General features: G+C 43.5%; 1 protein-coding gene across 4 annotated transcripts in view; it reads right to left on the reverse strand.

The window, feature by feature from the left end:
• GRIA3 (glutamate ionotropic receptor AMPA type subunit 3) overlaps positions 1-18,873 on the reverse strand; it is a 158,624-nt gene that overhangs the window by 7,020 nt on the left and 132,731 nt on the right. For 2 of the 4 annotated variants that reach the window (XM_064518181.1, XM_064518182.1), the window contains exons 13-14: positions 17,825-18,072; positions 17,152-17,266 (exon numbers count right to left, since the gene is read on the reverse strand). In XM_064518181.1, the coding sequence (XP_064374251.1) occupies positions 17,152-17,266; positions 17,825-18,072 (363 nt within the window). The remainder of the gene's footprint in view (positions 1-17,151; positions 17,267-17,824; positions 18,073-18,873) is intronic. The other 2 variants (XM_064518179.1, XM_064518180.1) reach the window with 1 other exon arrangement.

Below are 18,873 nucleotides of genomic sequence, written 5' to 3' on the forward strand. Positions count from 1 at the left end.
AAATGTTGGCAGGAGGAAGGGAGCCGGTGACTCTGCTGCTGCTAAGAGACTGCAAGCCCAGAGCAGAGCTAAAGCTGCTGCATCCTCTTGGGCTATTTGAGTAAATAAGATTTATCCTGAAGACTCGGAACAGTTTCAGCACATAACTCTGTGAGTTCAGGCCCTCTCTTCACCTCCCTGGGGCTGCACAGGGCCGTGCAAGCCCTTGAACGAGCCGGGTGCTGCTGTGGGCTGTGGATGCTGCTGCCACTGGCCACTTGCAAGGGGCTGGTGTGTGAGGAGAGTTGGGGAAATTTTGGGAGGCAGGGACCAGCAGGATGGTCGTAGCACCTGTGTAGCAATTTCAGCCCCGGGCTTACCTGTCCCTTCCCTGCGGGAAAGCTGTGGGAAGGCGAAGCAGCCATCTTGGAGCCTGTCCCAGGCTACATTTTGTGCATGATTGCCACCCTGCTGAGCACCACACGCAAGCCAGGGCCATGAATGCTGCTGTGGGGCTCATGAGCTGCAAGAATGACTGTGCCACAGAAAGACGACATGATTTGTGGTACAGGCTAAGACAGCATTTTGTTATTTCTTGTTCCTTTTTATGTAACTTCATTTCCAACTTCGCGATCAAGAGTTAACTTCTCTTTATGGGACTAAGCTTGTCTGGCTGTCCTTGGAGTGTGATGGTGGGGTTCTCACCTGGGACGTGCTGGTGTCTCACCATGGAGCATGGTGCTGCGGGGGGTGGTTCTCACCTTGGCACCGTTGTGGTAGGGTCTTGAGTGTGGAGCTGGAGTTTCAACTCGGAGCACAGTGGGGGGGTTCCCACCTTGGAGTATGATGGTGGGGTCTCACCCTGGAGCACGATGATGGGGGAGGGAGGTCTCACCTTGGCAGCGTGATGGTGGTGGGTCTCATGTTGGACGTGGTGGTGGGGTCTCACCTTGACAGCGCTCACAGGCGTTGCAGTGTCTCTTCCGCAGTGTGAATGAATGCCAGGCAAGCAGACAAACCCAGGGTGCCAGAAGGCAAGTTTAGGAATTCAGTAACGTCTCAGGGGTTTATGCTGGCCATTTTAGTGACATGGGTTCACTTCAGTAATGACAGCTTGGGTTCCTTCTTGGATTCCGCCTGACAGGATCCTCTTCTTCTTCATTGCTCCTGATGAGAGAGACTTTTTCCATTGAGATACAGGCTGTCAGCAAACATACCTACCACTGCATAGTGTCATTAAGTATTGTTTAATTCCTATATGTATTTGTTTTAAGGAGAAAAATAACCATGCTTCGAGAGTTCCTGAGCTACCTAATGCACAGGCTGCAACTGGTGTGACCTTTAACCAGGTTCACATTGCAGAAACAGGAGCCAGTGGAAATTCTCACCTATGCAGTGCGAGATGATGCTGTAGCCCAGGCTGTCCGAGCCCCCCTAGACCCCATGACTGGCGATGACAGCCTGTGGGTGCAGGGAGTGCTTTCTGAGCTTTCCTGGCCCACCAGGCAGAGGCAGAGCTGCTCCCTGTGTTTTGCACAGGACTATTTTTGATATTTGCCAATATTTTAGTTTTGCAAAATTGCTGTTTTTAAGCAGCAGCTGTAATCTCATTAACTCTCTGTCAGGGAAGCCTGTGTGTGTTCAGCTGGGCACAGTGGTGACAAACCTCATGAGAGATGATGCTGGCTCGCTTAGCTCCAGCACAGTGCTTGCAGAGCCACTCCGCTAACAGCGTAAGGAAAAGCCAGCTGCATCGCAGCTTTCTGTCTGCAGCCAGGTACAGGCAGCGTTCTGCCCCATCAGAGGCATCAAAGTGAGTGCCATGGATGGGCACTGCAAGTGCCCTGGGGGCAGTCCTGATGCCGGGACCCCCTACTCCGCACGGGGGTTTGCCTCCTGGGAGCTGGCCGGGCATTGGCCGATGCAGCTCCGCGTGGGGCTCCTGCTCCGCACCCCTTCCCGTGCAGCTGGCTTGCGATGGGGACCCCGGAGGCACGCGGGTGAGGGAGCTACAGGAGGCTATGTATTATTTAGGCTATTGCAAGGCAAGTTGGTGAAAGCTGAGTGCCTTTATCCCCCCATTACAAGCCCCAGCAGAAAAAGCAGCATAGGTTATTGCTTAGAGAACAGCTCTCTAATTTTAAAATTCATTTTAAAACTATCCAATTTGAGAGATTTTTTATGCAATACATCTCTCCACTTTGAAAAGCAGTATGCAGCTGAGAATACACAAACAATAGGGAGAAGGTTATAAACACCTTTTCTGCTATCTGCATATTTTATTGTGCAAATTTCCCTTCCCCCCAGTCCTATTCCAAACACTATTTTTAATTTGCATGTCTTTATAAAACCCATATGGAGTACAAAGAATTTGCATAACATCCAGTACATTATAGATTAGCTTTCACAACATTATAGAGTATTGGGAAATGAGGAAGCTTAACATGCTAATTAGGGTGGTTTTTTTTTTTTTAAGCCAAGATTGTAGTTAATTGTGCACATGCAAGTGCCAAAAAAAAGTAAACTAAAATTATCTTAACTAAACAGATGGGAATTTGCCTAAACCAAGGTTTTCAATATAGTTTGTCATGTCCCTTTTTGTCATGTGACCTGCCGAAATAAATAGTTCTGTGTATCAAAGCTGAGCAATGATTTGTTCTCATCCTTCTTGTCTATATGAGTATGGAAAGCAGTGCAGGCCTGGGAATACGAGTTCAGAGGAGTCTGCCTGCGTGCACCAGGCCCACATATCTTTTAGACAGCTGAGCCGTCATCATGACGGGGTATTCATGAGCCATGGGAGCTGTAAGTAATTCTGCTAGTCATGGATACTGATTTTATGCAGATGTTATGAGATGGGCAGATCATATAATATGTGCGTAAGGAGGGAATATGGGAGGAAAGTTTGAAATGAAGTAGTTTCTGGTGCAAGCGTTTGTCTTCCTCTGCACAAGCCTATTCCCACTCCCATTTGCTCTCCTCCCGCGCAGACAGGCAGTGCCTTGGCCGCTCGCCTGTGCAAGTGTCTGGGTCCCTTGACTCTGCTATTTTGCTGGCATTGCCTGGGCAGCCTGGATGAATAGTGCAGACCTGGGTGAAGGGCGCTTCTAATGTGCTAGAAAAGCCAATAATTTGTGCTTCACAGATGGAGCACAAAATGCAGCTTGTTTGATCAAATTCCTAAGCAACAATTTTGTCTGCTTCTAAGAAATTAATTCTGAGACCTCTTTACTCTGCGAGTTGGTTGTTTCCTCCCCCTGCCCCCCCAGTGCAGTACAATTTTAGAAGATACTTCCCTTCTGTACTTGAGAGAAGATCGAACGCTTCTGCTGGGCTGGTCCCAGAGGGTGGCCACTTAAACACCTGTCTATGCTGAGATGTGATTTGAACTTAGTTTGGGGCTGGATTTTTTAGCTTTTGAATTCCCAAGCTAAGCAAATATATTGTAAAGTGAGACTGGTTGTCTGCTGCATTCTAAGATTACTTGTCTCTGAATAGCTGTCTAGCCTTGTTCGATTTAATAATCAGAGTTAGACATGTGTTGGCTGAGGTGCTTATGAAGGTGCAGAAGGGCACTTCCAGATCCTGGTATTTTTCTAGCGGCGCGGTCTGCAGTGAACACATGCAGTGCACTTCGAATACCAACCCTCACGCACTGCATCTCAGCTTACAGCTCAGCCCACCCAAAGAAAGGCCCTCTGGAAGCGTGCGCCTTGCTGAGGTCCCTGATGGTTACTAGGATGAGGCCAGCCAGAGTGCCCGGCTCCTCTGCGCTCAGGGTGCTTCTGCCTGGAAGGCCAAGTGTGGCTGGGTACCAAGCTGCCAAGTATTTTTTTGCTGTTGTACTTTGTACGTGCTTCACCTAAAGAAACGTGCTTTTATAGAAGGACCTTTTCTGTAAAAGAGATTGCTTTCTGTTTTTTTCATAGCTTGCCCTGGCACCCTTTCCCTGAAGGGTGACTGTTTATGGGATGTATTTATGTTGCCTTAGAGGCAAAGGAACAGAAAGATTAAATGACTTGCCCAGGGCCTCACAGGAAGGCAGTGCCAGAGCCGGGTCAGCCCTGAGCCGTCAGACTGGCCTCCCGGCGCACTGGCCTGGCAGGGCTCCCCAGCCAGTCGCAACAGGCAGGCCGCCTGGGAATGGCTTACAGGACAATTCCTTCTCTTTCTGGGTCCTCTCAAAGTCTCTCTCTCTCTTTTTTAAAGACTTACATTTCTTCATCATTTTACTGGGATAATTCTGTGCTTTCCAGCTGCTTTTTTAATTAGGTTACTTTACTGTTCTTGTGCTGTATGGAATATTCTATGAGGTCCTTACCACTTTCCCTAGTGCTTTTGGCTATTTTTCCTCTGACTTTAATTTATGATAGGACTCTTTTTCATCTTTCCCTCTGTGGTTTCCAGATCAGCTCTCTATTAGTTTTGTTGCTTTTATCAAAGTAAAATGTTCAGAGGTTTGAAGGCTCATGCTTTCTTGTTGCTCTCTGTATTCCCAAGAACATCAGCTGAGGCAATTAGGATCAGGATGTTAACACTTAGTATGCTGCAGGATGGTATTCTTGGGCAGAAACTTGCAGTATTTTTCCTCTTAACCATAATTGAGGGATTTTTTTTTTGTTCCTTTGTTTGTTTCCAATAAACCTTTCTTTTTTGTTTGTGATCCATGCTTAGTAGCTTTGGCTAAACCAGGCTTAATCACATGATGTTTGGTTGGGCAGCTTAACCAACCTCAGCTAAGATTTTATTTGCTAACATCACCCTATAACTTGAAGATTCTAATCTAGGGAAATGGTTTGAATAACCTAATACTGACTAATACTGTCCCTATGGGCAAATTAACCCGTTTGCTGTGGTTGATTTATTTAAGAATGGAATGGCTCTAGGAAGATTGGTGCCTACCTATTCTCAGAGTCTTCACTTTATTAAAGTCTCTTGAAAACATTACATCTGGGGAAGAGAAGTTTTTTAATCAGTGTTTCAGCACTTCGCTTTCTCTGTTCCTCTGCGGGAAGACCCCACACATGCTGGCAGTATTACCTTCCCCTCTTTGGCTACCAGTTACCGCTAGAAAGCAAGGAGCGGCAGGATTTTTTTTTCCAAGTGCAGCCTGCCATGACCTCAAGGGGCTGATTTCCCTTTGCCTGTGCTGCACATTGCCCCAGAGAGGCACACACATGTGTCTCCTTACGGTTTGTCAGAAAAGGGACCCCGCGCCACCACCCTTCGCCTGCCCATGCTGGCCAACCCCAGGTGAAAGGATGGGGCTGACAGAGCAAACTGGTTTCCAAAAAATGCTGTGCATCAACTCACTAAAATCAAGCCCTTGAAATAAGTCCCCAAAGATTCCAGTTAAGTCAAAAAATCCTTGCCCGCATTCCCACTAAATTTAGGGATCTCTGTAGCATTTCTTTGTCATGAAGGTGATCTTGCATAAAATATAGCATTGATTCCAGGTTGAGTATGTTCCCCCATGCTTATGCACTAGATGATCCCTCAGAAGAAAGCTGCTTTTTTCAGTGTTAGCTAAATATTTCCACCTATGCCATTTTAATGTAGAAAAGAGGAAATACAATGCTCTACATTCTTATTTCTCTTCATCAAACTTTTATCCCATCTGAGGGATTTCTTGTCCTGTCTCCTTTTGCCACCCTAGCTGAACATCAGTTTCGGGTTAGTTGCAGTACTTCTTTCTCCTTGAAGAAAATTGAGGTCATTATGATTTTTCTTTCTGGACAGAATTATTTCAAAGTAGAGGAGAAGTAAATTAATTATCAAAGAAATAGCTCTTCATCAGTCCCAAGTGTTAGGAGGTATAACTTATGCTCCTCCCAAATTATAACAGTTTTTTTATTTCATTAATGACCGCTTAGGTTCATTTTTCATGATTTCACTTGCACCTACATAACATAGATACTCCCACACAGAGATTTGATTTAGTGACCTCTCTCCAGCTCCTACAGCTTTAAGGAAGACACTTGACAGTGTGAAGTTCCACTTAAAACTACAAAGGCTGGAGCTTTGATTTCCATTACTATCATGTTTATGTGCCAGCGCTGCAAACAGTCCACTTAGCTGAATAGATGCTGACCACAGCTGAAGAGCCAGAGCAGGTTCTTGGAAAAAGTGCTGTTCATTTATCAAAAGAACATCCAGTTTGCAAATTTTGCCAGAAAAGCTCCATTTTCCAGTAACGAGAGATCAGGCATCCTGACGGCAACTGCTCTGCAGCAGCTCCCTGTCTGTCCATCCATCTATCTCCTGGCCATGGCAGAGGCCACCTCACCCTGCCATCCTTAGACTTTTGTCAGCTGCCTGTAACCAGTGCTCGAGTGGCATTCATGCTATTCAATGCAAACTCCAGGCAATACTGCAGTTATGTTTATTACTTGCAATCAATAAAGATTTAAGTGGCGATTGGAGCAGCTTTGGATAATTCATATCCCATTCTATACTCTAGTGAATGTAATATAAATGTTATACCCAAAAATGATCATTGCCAAGGAGATCAAATGAGCACTGCAGACAGCACATTGTTCCCCTCAAAGCAGATGAAACGTTGCTCAGAATTAATTTAGAATTTTTATGCACAATCTTTCAGAAAAAGGGAGCTGCACAAGAAAGGCATAGCAATTCAGGCTCCTTAAAGCACTAATTAAAGAGTTCCTTGAGCTGAAACTGCACAGGGGTAGGTGGGAGAATGGGCTTCCCTGAGCCCCTTAGGAAGGCGGCTGAGTGAGGGCTGACTTTGCACCTTCTGCCCTCTGTTTTTTTACAGACGATGAACTGGACTTAGTCCTCCACCCACCATCAGTCAGTTCCTGATGTTTTGTGAAGTATGTGGTGCACAGGGTACAGCGTTGTATTTTGTCAGCACTGTTGCTTGCAGCATCTTTCTGGGGGTAGGGTGTGAAGAAATCACCCAAAAGCTTGAAGGAAGCCCAGAATCACATCTACACTGGTCTTGAAAACTTCCTTTTTCCACTTGGGCCCTGAGCTAGAGGCTCAGGAGAAGAGGCAAAAAGTTCCAGAATAGAGCAGCTCCCTGCCACAGCCCAAAAGACAGAGGACATGGCTCCCTTCAGCTCCAGAGCTGGAGGTGAAGATGATGGGGTTTGCCAAGGAAATGGAAGTGCATGACAAAGGCGATAATCGCGCTTGCCGGCTCCACGGTGAAATGCGAGAGCACAGTACGCCACTGTCAACACAGCAGGGATGGAAAGCTAACAGCAGGGCCTGGATTTCTTTGTGCCCCAAATCTTTTTTCACTCCCCCCATCAGTCAGGGAAAAAAAAAAAAGGAAATACAGCTTTAACTAAAGTATCTAAAATAAAGAAAAACTTCACAGTGCTGTAATGCAATGACCAGCATGATGAAGCCTGCCAAGGTGGCATTGATGCTGAAAGGAATTACTGGCTTTCCTGGAGAGCCACTCATCCACACTTCACTACATACATGAAATCTGGACCAGTTCTGCAGATTGCCTGTAACAGGACTATTAACAAGCAAAAATCAAGACATACCAAAAGTTCAGCAGAGGTTTGAGGGAGTAGAATAGGAGGTTGAGAGCCAGAAAGGCCCTGAGTCTCATGGCTCCTGTGGGGAGTCTCTGGCCTCCGCATGGGGGAAAGGGCTGCAGGTGCACTACGAGACCTGGGTGCCCGTGTCCAAGGCACCAGGCTGGGAGACGTTTGCTGTCTGACACGGAGGAAAAAAAGTTAACGTGATGAAGATATGAAATTTGGCCAGTGGCAATGGGGCTCCTTGTCACAAGGCAGATGGCAGCTTGCCCCAAAAGCATGGCACATGTGGCCAGCAGCAGTGCTGCCCACTACAAACAGCTCTGCCTAAAGGGCAAAAGCTGTAACTTCTCAACATACTGATTTCCACACTGAGAAATCTGAATAGTCACCAACATGCCCTTTCTTTTTCTTCTCAACAGTACAACACTACAAACCAGATAACGCTGGTTGGAGAAGTCCTGTGAAAGCACAAAGGCATATCACTAGGGATGCGGTATTTACAGAAAAGCTGTTTGTGCTGTAATGTACCCTGGCACTGGCCATTAGGGGTACGGCAGGATAGGCAAAACCAGAAAGTCAGAGGCACCCTTGGGCTCTGGCTGCATCACACTGCAGAACAGCTGTAAATTTGGTTTAATATCTGGCTCGGCCAGATTTATGACTGATTTGTGGTATCAGAGCAAAAGAAAGCCACAGGAGGTTTCTGGCAAATTGAGCCCTCTGAAGATTGCTAGATTAACAAAGAGTGATGTCCTCTCTTTGAGTTAACATGCAGCACTTGAGAAGCAAGAGAAACTGTGTTCAAGGGCTACAGCCTTTGCAAAGGGCTCGTCACCCTCCCATGGAAATCTCGGTGACATGAAGGAGGCTAAAGTGCTTGATTGTACCAGGTCTCTATTAGTACATTATAAAATGTTTTTGAGTTTTATTTTTAATCTTGGGTATTTTTACCTAATCCCTTTAATTTAGGAATTTAACATATTTAGAGCACTCTAACTTGTACAGCATGAATTATTCTCTTGTTCCTTATGAACATTTTTCTCTTGTTTCTTATGACCAAAGCCGTCCTTGCTGGCTGAAGCATTACTGCAATTGCTGATTTCAACACAACCCAACTAATAAAGTCGCAACATCAAAGAGTCTAGACATTAAATGTTTAGGTTTCTTATATGCTGCTCATAATGACAGAGAAAAGGGAAGTGAAATAAGGTGCAAACAAACAAGCATTTTTTCATTCAAAAAGCTTTTTAAAGTCTTTTAGGGTAAAACTACTGAAAACACTGCATTAATTGTTCCTGTTGGTATCACCGGCAAATATCCACTAACTTCAGGGGAAGCGGAGTATGAAGCTTGTTGCAACATGTATGAAGTTTTACCTCCTGAGAAGTAAATATCTGAAGGGGACAGGGTAAACTTCCCCCACCATTTTTGGCAGAGATTGCAGTCCCATACCTCCAGTCCTGTGGAGAACCACCCTCCCCCCCAATGCCACACATGATGTCAAATCATGAGCGCTGCTGTTCAGCCATGAAGTTATGAAAGGAGGTTAATAATGAGGCCTTTAATTCTGCTCACCGTAACTCACGTCCTCAAGCCCCACCACAGCGGCACGCTGCAGCACAGGACATTGCACAGCATAGCAGTCAGGACTGAGCACTGTTCAACCTGACAGGATACCATAAAAAAATCTAACTAACAACCATCTTGATATCATTAAAATATAAAGATAGAAACAATCCTGGAAGAGATACCAAATCCAACATTGCCCTCTGGAGGGCATTGCTAGAGGTTAAAGACCAGTCTAAATCAAATAAGGCACTTTATCCCCTCAAGCTCTATAAATCCCAGTCTGATCTGTAACTATTGAATGGACTTTTTGTCAGATATTGTTACTGAAATAACTTCTGACTAGACAAAAAAACTTAGGGTAAATGTATTGTCCAAGTGCTCTGTTCTTTCCTAGGTCAGAGCATCTCAAGATATTATCCTGTCATAATTTACCAATTTAGCAATGCCTCCGTTCCATAAATTCCTGTTTTGTTATGTATCTAAAAATATGGAATGGGGATGATGCAGGATGGAAACTGGCCTATTGTTAAAACTCACCATGTTTGTTAAAAGATTAAAGTTACACCATACTCCATGCAGGAGTGAAGAGAGCCCTGAAATGCTTGTTTAAGGAAATACAGTCACTCACTATTCCCATTTGTTACCTTTGTCTCCGGTAGTGATCTTCAGCATTTCACACTGAACTTATATGTTAAAAATCACCAGACATTTCCTTTTTAAAAACTGAACACTTTGTTGCACCATTGCAGACCATCCTTTTTTTTTTCCTGCCCTGTGTTAGCCAGCAATTGCACATCTACAACATTTAACATTTTAGGGATTGAAATGCTTCATGGATGAGCAGAGGAAGGGATAAAAAGCGAAAGCCATCTAACTCAAAAACACAAAGAGCTTTTAAATTGAGAAGATTAAAAGCAGGCACCTCAATCCGCATAGATCTCGACACTGTGAAATCCCCTGGTAGAAGGACATGTTTTTTTCTATAGTGCATCCAGAAATGATTCCCTTTCCCCCCCGTCAAGGTGTTGAGGCCTTACTTGTTGGTGAGCCGCTTCCCACGTAAGGGACTGCAGCGCACTGCTCATCCTGCCCGGCCACGGTTAATCAATATCTCTTAATGACAGCTGACTTGCGACGTCTAAATATTTCATGGAGGTCGCTGTATGCTTTGCCTGTTTTGGGCATCTCAGCATGGAATGGTGTCACAGGTTGACAAAAATCCTGTCCATGGATCAGCAAACAAAACATATATATATATATATATATATTTAATGCTGTCACATTGCCAGCAACAGCAGCAGTAAATGCAGGAGGTGAATATAGGTAGTGTCTTCATCTGTCATAGTTATGTGGAGTGCAGCTGATGCCCATCGGTTTATGAGGACTGCTTCTATTTAAAGAACATTAGTGAGCCCTGTAATGGCAAACTTGCTCTTAATTCTGCTCTGATAGCACTTGTTTGTAAATAAGGGGCTTTGCAAAAGGTGATCTACACAGATTTTGCAATGGCCATTTGAATGCTATGCAAATGATCCATCAGGGGATGGGTTTCTTTAATTATTGCTGAGTATTTAGATGCTACAAGCTCAAGTTTCCATAACAAAAGAACTTCATTTTAGCCTTCATTATTATGTTTTTCCATAAATAGTGTTCTTCTGGGCAGTTCAAAGTTTCTTGTATTGTTTTTCAGAGGCAGGCCAGAGCAACTGTTGTAGCCTTGTGGAATCTGTGGGCTTTTTTTTTTTTCCACAGCAGCAACCAGGTATGCCTTTTAAAAATCAGTTTTTAACTGAGGCTGTATTTGCTGTAACATGGAAGACATACACAGATGCACAATGTGAATATAACACCCCCCCACACTCTAAATACACCTGCACAAAGCCAGATGTGTTACCAGCTGAGACTGTAAGTTTCTTTACTCTTTGCAGAGAGTTTGCAACCAGCATTTGGCAGCAGCAACTGTCTCTAGGAAAGTATATTTATATGTTTCATAAATGTAGCTCCAACAAATTAAATGCTATACTGACAGGATCATAATTTAATAGAAGTGCCAAGTGCTAATGCAATAATACATGCATATTGGATTAGGAAATGCAAGCCGTAACAAGTCATTGTAGTTCATTTATAACAGTGCCTGTGATTTGCAATGTGGTGAGGGGATGGAAGCAAGAATGACCCAAACAGAGGGGCAGAGCAAGGAGGGCCAGATGGCTAAAGTCATGCTAAAACCTACCTCATCTGAAACAGCAACAAGGTATCTTCCCTGTCTTTACCTGCATCTTTCCTAATCTGGATGGATATGAGCAAGAGACTCAACTTACCTTGCATGCAGGCTATCCCCTCACCTTCTCTTTCTTTTGCCTCTAGAAATATCCATTTTTTCCCCCTGTCTTCTATGCTTTATTTTTCCTCTCAGGATGGTTCTTCTGAGCCTCCTGCTCTCTGGTCCTCAGCAGGCTGCAGATAGGTGCTGCTTAGTCCGACGGGCACACAAGGCACTCAGGGAATAGCTATGCTGGTGGCATAAGGCTACAGGTGTCCAAACCATGCCTGCAGTGCAGGTGCGCAGAGCCACATCAGAGTCCACCAGGATTAACAGCGGTACCTGCTCACATGGGAGCTTAATGCTGAAACTTAGAATTACTTTGAAGAAGAAGAAGAACAAAGGCAGTTATTCTCCCTTTGTATTTTAAGTGACAGTAGTTACCATTAAAGTGGAAATATCCAAGTCTAAAGCCCCAGTAAGATGTTCAAAGTAAGGGTCCTGCTCCTATCACTGGGATATGCTCATTTCCCATTTCTCTTTTTCCAATCCCAAGGAGGCTTGCCTCAGCTCTTCCCATTCTGATGCTTATATTGCAGGATAAATGACTCACTCAAGCAAATTATGGAAAATAACTGTTAACCACCACATGTCTTATCAAAGTGAATGCATGAGTCACATCTTTTCTTTTGGATCTCTTGTGGCCATAGAGGCAGGACATACTGTCGTTGTATGAGGCTCAACCCTGCCACAGGGAACACGGCACAAATGCTTTTCCTCACGGACTCAGGTCCTGCTCTGTCAAGAGAGCAAAGCTGATCCCTAGGATAGTTATGCCGAAAGGTTATGAAAGCAAAATAAAACAATTCCTAGTTCTTAGGTGCAAGGCACCATTTTCCAAAAGCTGCTTCCCGGGCTGCGTGAAATGCTTTTCCTCAGTTGTGGTTTTGAGCCTCCTAGTTACATTCATTGTAAAACAGCCTTCAATGATCTGCACGAGAGCATATACGTTTTATGCAAATCAAAGCAGGCTTTCTGCCCTTTTTGGCAGTACTCTAAATGAGATGCTCCGATGAACTCAGAGTGTTAGCGCTTCATTATTGGTACAAAACATACACAATGTTAATTCCTAGTAGGGTATAAAACATTTTTTTGTCAATTAAACAAATATTTTGATGTCTTCCTTTAAAAGTATTATTTTGTTTTGTCACTAATTTGCACAATACAATGATTTTATATTACTTTCCTAGCTCTGAGCATGAATTAGCTCTATGCTACTATCACTGGCTCTAATCAGCCATTTTATCCTTTTTCCAGCTCATAACCCAGGCCTATAGAATGGGTGGCAAGTACATTCATGCTGATGAACATAATTTCAAATAAATTGCTCAAATAAATTGTGTTGCATGTTTTTAAGATAGTCATTTCCCCAAATGTTCTCTTTAAAGCATAACATGTTTGGCAGTGGTACTCTTTAGATGTCAGGTATCATCTAAAATAATGTGTAACAGATTTCTTCTAAAAATATGCCACTTAAAAATTATGCTGCAAATGCTAACTGCTGTGCTGCAAATATATCAAAGCAAAATAGCACAGAGAAATGGGGGAACAAATCCCATCTGCTAATGGCGACGTTCACATCTCAGAAGGGCTTGAGAATCTGATGCTTTATGAAGTATGGTTCTGAGGGCACAATTTAACTAGCACTCTGGAAAAATAATTCTGTGATTAAAAAGAAACAACCGAAAAATTAAGTAGTTTTACATCAAGCATCACTTCACAGATGTACTCTGAAAGAGATATCAGCCTAAAAAAGAATATATTAAAGAAATTAAGTCAAATAGTTAACAAGGACACTTGGCATATGAAGTGGGCTAGATGCTAAATTTAAACAATTTCCTTCTATGTTAGTTGTCATTACATGTTACCATGAAGGTATGAGAATACAAGAAATGTATGAGCAGCAGAACTGTAGAAATTTATTTTAGCAGAAAATTGTTCCTATGCAACTGAATAATTAGTTGCATTTAAGTCACTCATCCTGCTACCTCCATCTACATTGCGTTTTGTCTACTTCGTGTTAAATTCCTATTCAGCCATCACTCAGCTCTTAGATGACAGAATTGTGTAACAAACAAAATAATTAGTTTCCAAACTGGTAAAATGCTGTAACAATTTTCTGGAGTTTTTTTTTTTTTTTTTTTTTAATAGCTGCTACTCTGCATTATCTCACAATTGAGAACTCAGCTCACACATTAACAGGTTTTTGAATATTGTGTAATTTTGCCATGAATCCAATAGATGAAACAAAGTTCATGTTCATTTAAGAGAGCTAAATGAACCCATTTTGATGCGCGTACCAGGATGTCAGCAACAGTTAAGTCAGCTTCCATGTACTATTACGTATCACATGGGAATTATGTATGTCTGGAGCAAGGCCCCCTTCAGTCTTCTTAAATAAAGACTGCAACTGAAATTCGGGAACTGCCTTCCCCGGTGCAGCGCTGACCATAGCAAGCCCACTGCAAGGCAGATCGTTACCCTCTGGGGCATCCTAGAGCTGATGTGTGCTGACGTTAAGGGAAATACAACATACGTCAGCTGAGGCCTTTTAAACTTCTTTCATGAAAATAGTACAATCTCTTTAGTCTTAAATTACAAGTGGCCCATGTGAGTTTTGGATGTGCATATGACTAACCTTACATAGTTTGCATTATGGAATGGACTAGATAGAAAAAACGTACAGCAAGTCAATTTAATAACTTTTCTTTGTCCTACTGTAAGACTCACAATCCTTGTAACACACTGCGTGATTTTCCGGTGGCAGTGAACATATGGAAACAAGGGATGATGCCACCATATCACCTCCGAATCGCTGGTTCCCAAACACGGGGAAACCACGTGCTATCAGCAGGGAGGACGAGCAGGGCCGAGCGTTTTCTGTGTGACCAGATCCGTTACGGCACCATGTTACTGCACAAGCAAACAGGCTGCATACTCACCTCTGGTTTTCAATGCAAGCTAGAATAACAGATCTCACAGAGAAATTCAGCTTAGGAAGTTGGCACCATCAGTCGGTAAGGGTTCAAACCTGTACACAGCTCACTTGCTCAGGAAGCGGGAAGGGGCTGATTACAAATTCAGGGCAGCAGCCTCCCAAGGCCGGGCCTCTACTGGGTAAGCTGAGAGGTGTCTAGCAGCTTAACCGGTAGAGAGAGCGCTACCCTGAGTAATGTGCCACAGCCATACTCGCTCTGCATCTCTGCATCACGCACTTTCAACACCCAGTCCTTTTAGGCCACTGATTCAATTTTCCTTAAGTACCATCTCCTTAAGGGAAAAGGGAAAAAAAAGAACAGTTTTAAAGTGACTCCTCTGAAATACTCTATAAATAAAGCCATGTTCATATAAACAACTAACTGTGGAGATACGAGTGGGATGAGATTATGACGGGAACTCAGGCTTCGGGTGGAGGAAGAGAAGGAGTGGGGAGGCAAGCGAGGGTGACCACGTGGCAGGCTGCGCTGGCGCTTGCCAAGCGCTGGCCTACGCAGGGAGGTGACAGCCCTGCCATGAGGCTCAGGCACAGCCCAAACTCCGCTTTCCTGGCTGACGTTGTCAGCGGCTGCTGCCGGGAAAGCATCCCTCTTTCGATGCTAATGCCATGGAATCAAGCCTACTTCTGCTACCTCAGAAGAAAAGCAATTTTACAATAAAAACCCCCCTTTGATTTATGACATCTCTCGAAACACCAACTAGCCCCTTCCCCTGCCTTTCCCCTCCTTTATGCTTCTGCAGATTTTTCTCCCCCCAAGGAAGCTCCTTCGCTGACCCACATTCTGCTCCCCGGTGGCTCGTTCTGCCTGAGCAATAAACCCCTGATAATTGACATTTATAGCTGGAACAAACAAGCAGTCCTTTATCACAGCAGGGTACAACAAACTGCAGAAAGACAGGGCTTTGTGATTTACAGATTAAAATAGTGAAACAAGCGTCACCAAATTTGTTCTTCCCTCTTCACTGGGTAGTCTATCATGGCATACCTGACTCTGCCCTCAACATTTACTGAGCAGGGCTGAGTGCTTATTAATAGAGAGTATTACTCTTTTTAAAAGGTCTTTCAGCACACGCAAAAATAGAAGGATGACCCTGCCCTAACTGCGACCATTTTTTAAATCCTTTTTAGCTTCCTTAGGGCTGTGAGCATTAGTTGGCTGGGTTTAATTCAATGAACTTGAAGCAATGCAGTTCACTGAAACTGCTTTGTACGAAGAGTTTTCTTTTCATGGCGGCAGTTTTAGGCAATACAGTGCTGGATCCCAGGAGAATATTAAACATTTAATATACTGGCAAGTATAACATTATACAAAAGTGTTGCATGAAGGATGAGCAGCAGAGCTAAAAAGCATGTGAAAACTCACACTCTTCTCTGAGCTGCTGCTGAGCACTAGAGAACTCCAATTATTAAATAAACTTGAATTTGAGGTCTTTGCTTTTCTTTTATGTGGCTTTCTGCTAATATCAGAGATGAGTAACAGAGTAATTTCCTAACTAGCCAGCTGTAATCAACTCTTATTAATAGAATATAGCAGTAATTTGCAGTAATTGTCCAAAACTGCTGTTTACTGAAAATAGTGTTATTATTGATTTTGGACTGAAGCTGAAGCATTTTTATACGAGAAGTTATTGTTCCTTAAGGAACTGGTTTTACTAGAGAATGCCACTATGAAAATTAATCTTAGTCCTTTTCAGGATAACAGTGTATTTTAAATTAATTTTCTTGGTAATTCCCGTACCCAAGGTGACAAATAATATCCAGCCTATTCTAGCTACAGCTTCTCTTTGCCAGGTTAAATGCTACAGAAATTGCCAGTTAGTTTTACAAGGTAAGTTTTGGCAATATTAAAGCACAGTAGTTAACTTTTGCAATACGTGAGCTGATTAAATCAACTTAGAGTGTCTCATTAACATACAGGCTGCTAAGGATACTGGGGGGAAGCCATAGCTCACTAGACAGCAATGAAAGTTTTGCCACTGGCATCAAGGGAGCTAGGATTTTAAACAACTTCTGCTTTAAAAGCCTAGCAAACACAAAGCCAGTGTTCCTGCACAGATGCGTGCAGAAGTCTGGCCACTGGGGTACAGAAGGTGGCAGAATATTCTAGGCAGCATTTACCAAAAGCTCTTTCCTTCAGCTTCATTTCCACTTTAGTGCATCATTTCGATACACGTCACTGCTGCAAGCAACATACCTCCTGTTCCAGCTGCAGTTTCTAGCTCCTTATATATTGTTGTTGCTATTATTTTGCTGTCAGCGGGTGACTACCCATCTCCATTTAACATTACGCCCTTGCTACGATCAGTGCTCGACTCTTGAACCCAAGCTGCACCAAGATTAACCACCCTCCTTGACCCATCCTCAAGAGGGCGAAGGAGAAGGCAGCTTTCTTGCTGTTGGGGCTGCACTGCCGCACCCAACCCCTCGAAGAAAGCCTCTCCGAAATTGCTCGAGGTGATCCCTGGCTTCCCGTCCAGTCACACGCACCGATTCCTTCTGCACAGTCCTCACCAATACTGGAGTTTCTATCTGTTAGTTAAATAAGGTTTCCAAGCTTGACCAAAGCTGTTGATGCAAAGATGACTTTCTTTGAAAGAGCTACTGGGCAAGCAAATGGCTTTTTTTTTTTTTTTTTCCCCACCACAATTATTCAAATGGTATGAATCTGCATTCCTTTTTTTTTTTCCTTGCAAGTAAAATAACAGCCTTGCCGATTACTCTTTGCTAAGGTACCCGATTGTGGTGACATTGAGGCTGACCTTGGAGTCACCTCCCCCGCTGCCGCACTCTCCTTTGTCGTACCACCATTTGTTTTTCAATTTGTCCAAGAGGCCTTGCTCATTCAGTTTTAATACTGCCAGGTTAACAGCATTTCTTGAAACGATAAAACATAACTTGTAAGAAAAATGCACAAATGCTTAGGAAATCGTAACGTATAAAAAAAGGAGCACAAGAGGACAAATTGGCTAAAATTTCACAGAACGTGGAGCTATAAAAATGTTTGTACAGCAAATACAGGGTTAAATATTGGAAGGTGGCATGGAGGATAACATTTGCTCAAAACTGAAGTGTGCGGGATGGGGAAATCGTCTTTGAGAAAAAAAGTAACAAGAACACCACATCATGCAGTTAACATTCGTCACATATGGCAGGTTAACTCGGCTTTTACCATTTAAATTGAAAAAGCCATTGAACTGTAAAATTAAAACAGCAACAAACAATCAGAAAGGACAACACTAAGAGAACACTAAAAAAATGGTGCATTAAATAAATGAAACCATCATTTACCGTCTTATTTAACTCCATGGAATATTGAAGATTTTAAACTTTAAAAGTTACCTCAAAATCCACAAGAAAGAAAATGACAACACAATACATCAGGGTAGGTGGAATACTATAACAACACGGATATTGTTATATTATTCCACCCACCTTAATGCCGAGCCTTTTGGCGTCGCTACGCCGTAGCCCTTGGAGTCGAGGTTGCCGCCGACTTTCATGGTGTCGCAAGGCTTCCGCTGCTCGATGTACTCGTTCATGGTCGACTCCAGCAGGAAGGCAAACTTCCCCTTCGACTTGCGCACCCGTGCCACCCCGTCTGCCGTCGTTTTGGTGAACACAGAGGGTTCTGCTGACTTCATGTACGACCACATTTTCTCGTAGACGGCTATTTTTGATCTCTGGGGTAGAAGAAAGAGAGGGAGTGAAGAGCAATTCCTGCTGGTGACCTGGCCTTCATACACTGGACCTAGCATGGGGCCTAGCTCCCTGGACTTGGTTGGCTTCAAGGTATTAACACCCTATAGCTGATTAAGGCTAATCACTGAAAGAGTAAATCTAGTTAAGCACAAGACACACACTGCCCCCTGAGTAATTACGAAACCAAAAAAGTGGTTGGGAAGGGAGGAACCACATCTGAGACATTTATTCCACTAATTGCCATTTAATTGGCAATCAGAATGAGAAATGGTGCATACCCAGCTCATTCCCAGTGTTTCCTGTTATGCGGCGTTATTATCCATGAACACGCTGCTCTAATGCCAAATGCAGCATTACTATCCGTAAGCACATTCCTCTAACGCCAAGCCAGAGAGAGGATGGTAAACCCAAGCTCGTCTCTTGTGGCCAACACGTGCAAGGAAGGCTCTCCTGTTCACACAGATCCTCAGTATTGGTTTTTGTTCCCTCGCAGACTGTTAGCAAACACAGACATTTGCTTATTAAAAGTTCCCAGCAAGGCAGAAGTCTGCTTTTCACAGTGGTGATGAAAGGCTTACGATACGAGAACAGCTCTAGTGGCCTCTTATAATGAACCTCATAGGAGAGATATAAATACTAATTACAAAACCCTTTACTAATCGGTGATCCAACTTTCTCTGGTCAGAGTTTCACATTTGCCTAAAAGACAGCAAACACACTAATATTAGCAGTGAGCTGAAAAAATTGCTGGTTAACTGCTTTACTGCAGTGTATATTTATTT

The sequence above is a fragment of the Dromaius novaehollandiae genome, chromosome 11, assembly GCF_036370855.1.
Source record: "Dromaius novaehollandiae isolate bDroNov1 chromosome 11, bDroNov1.hap1, whole genome shotgun sequence".
Classification (NCBI taxonomy): domain Eukaryota; kingdom Metazoa; phylum Chordata; class Aves; order Casuariiformes; family Dromaiidae; genus Dromaius; species Dromaius novaehollandiae.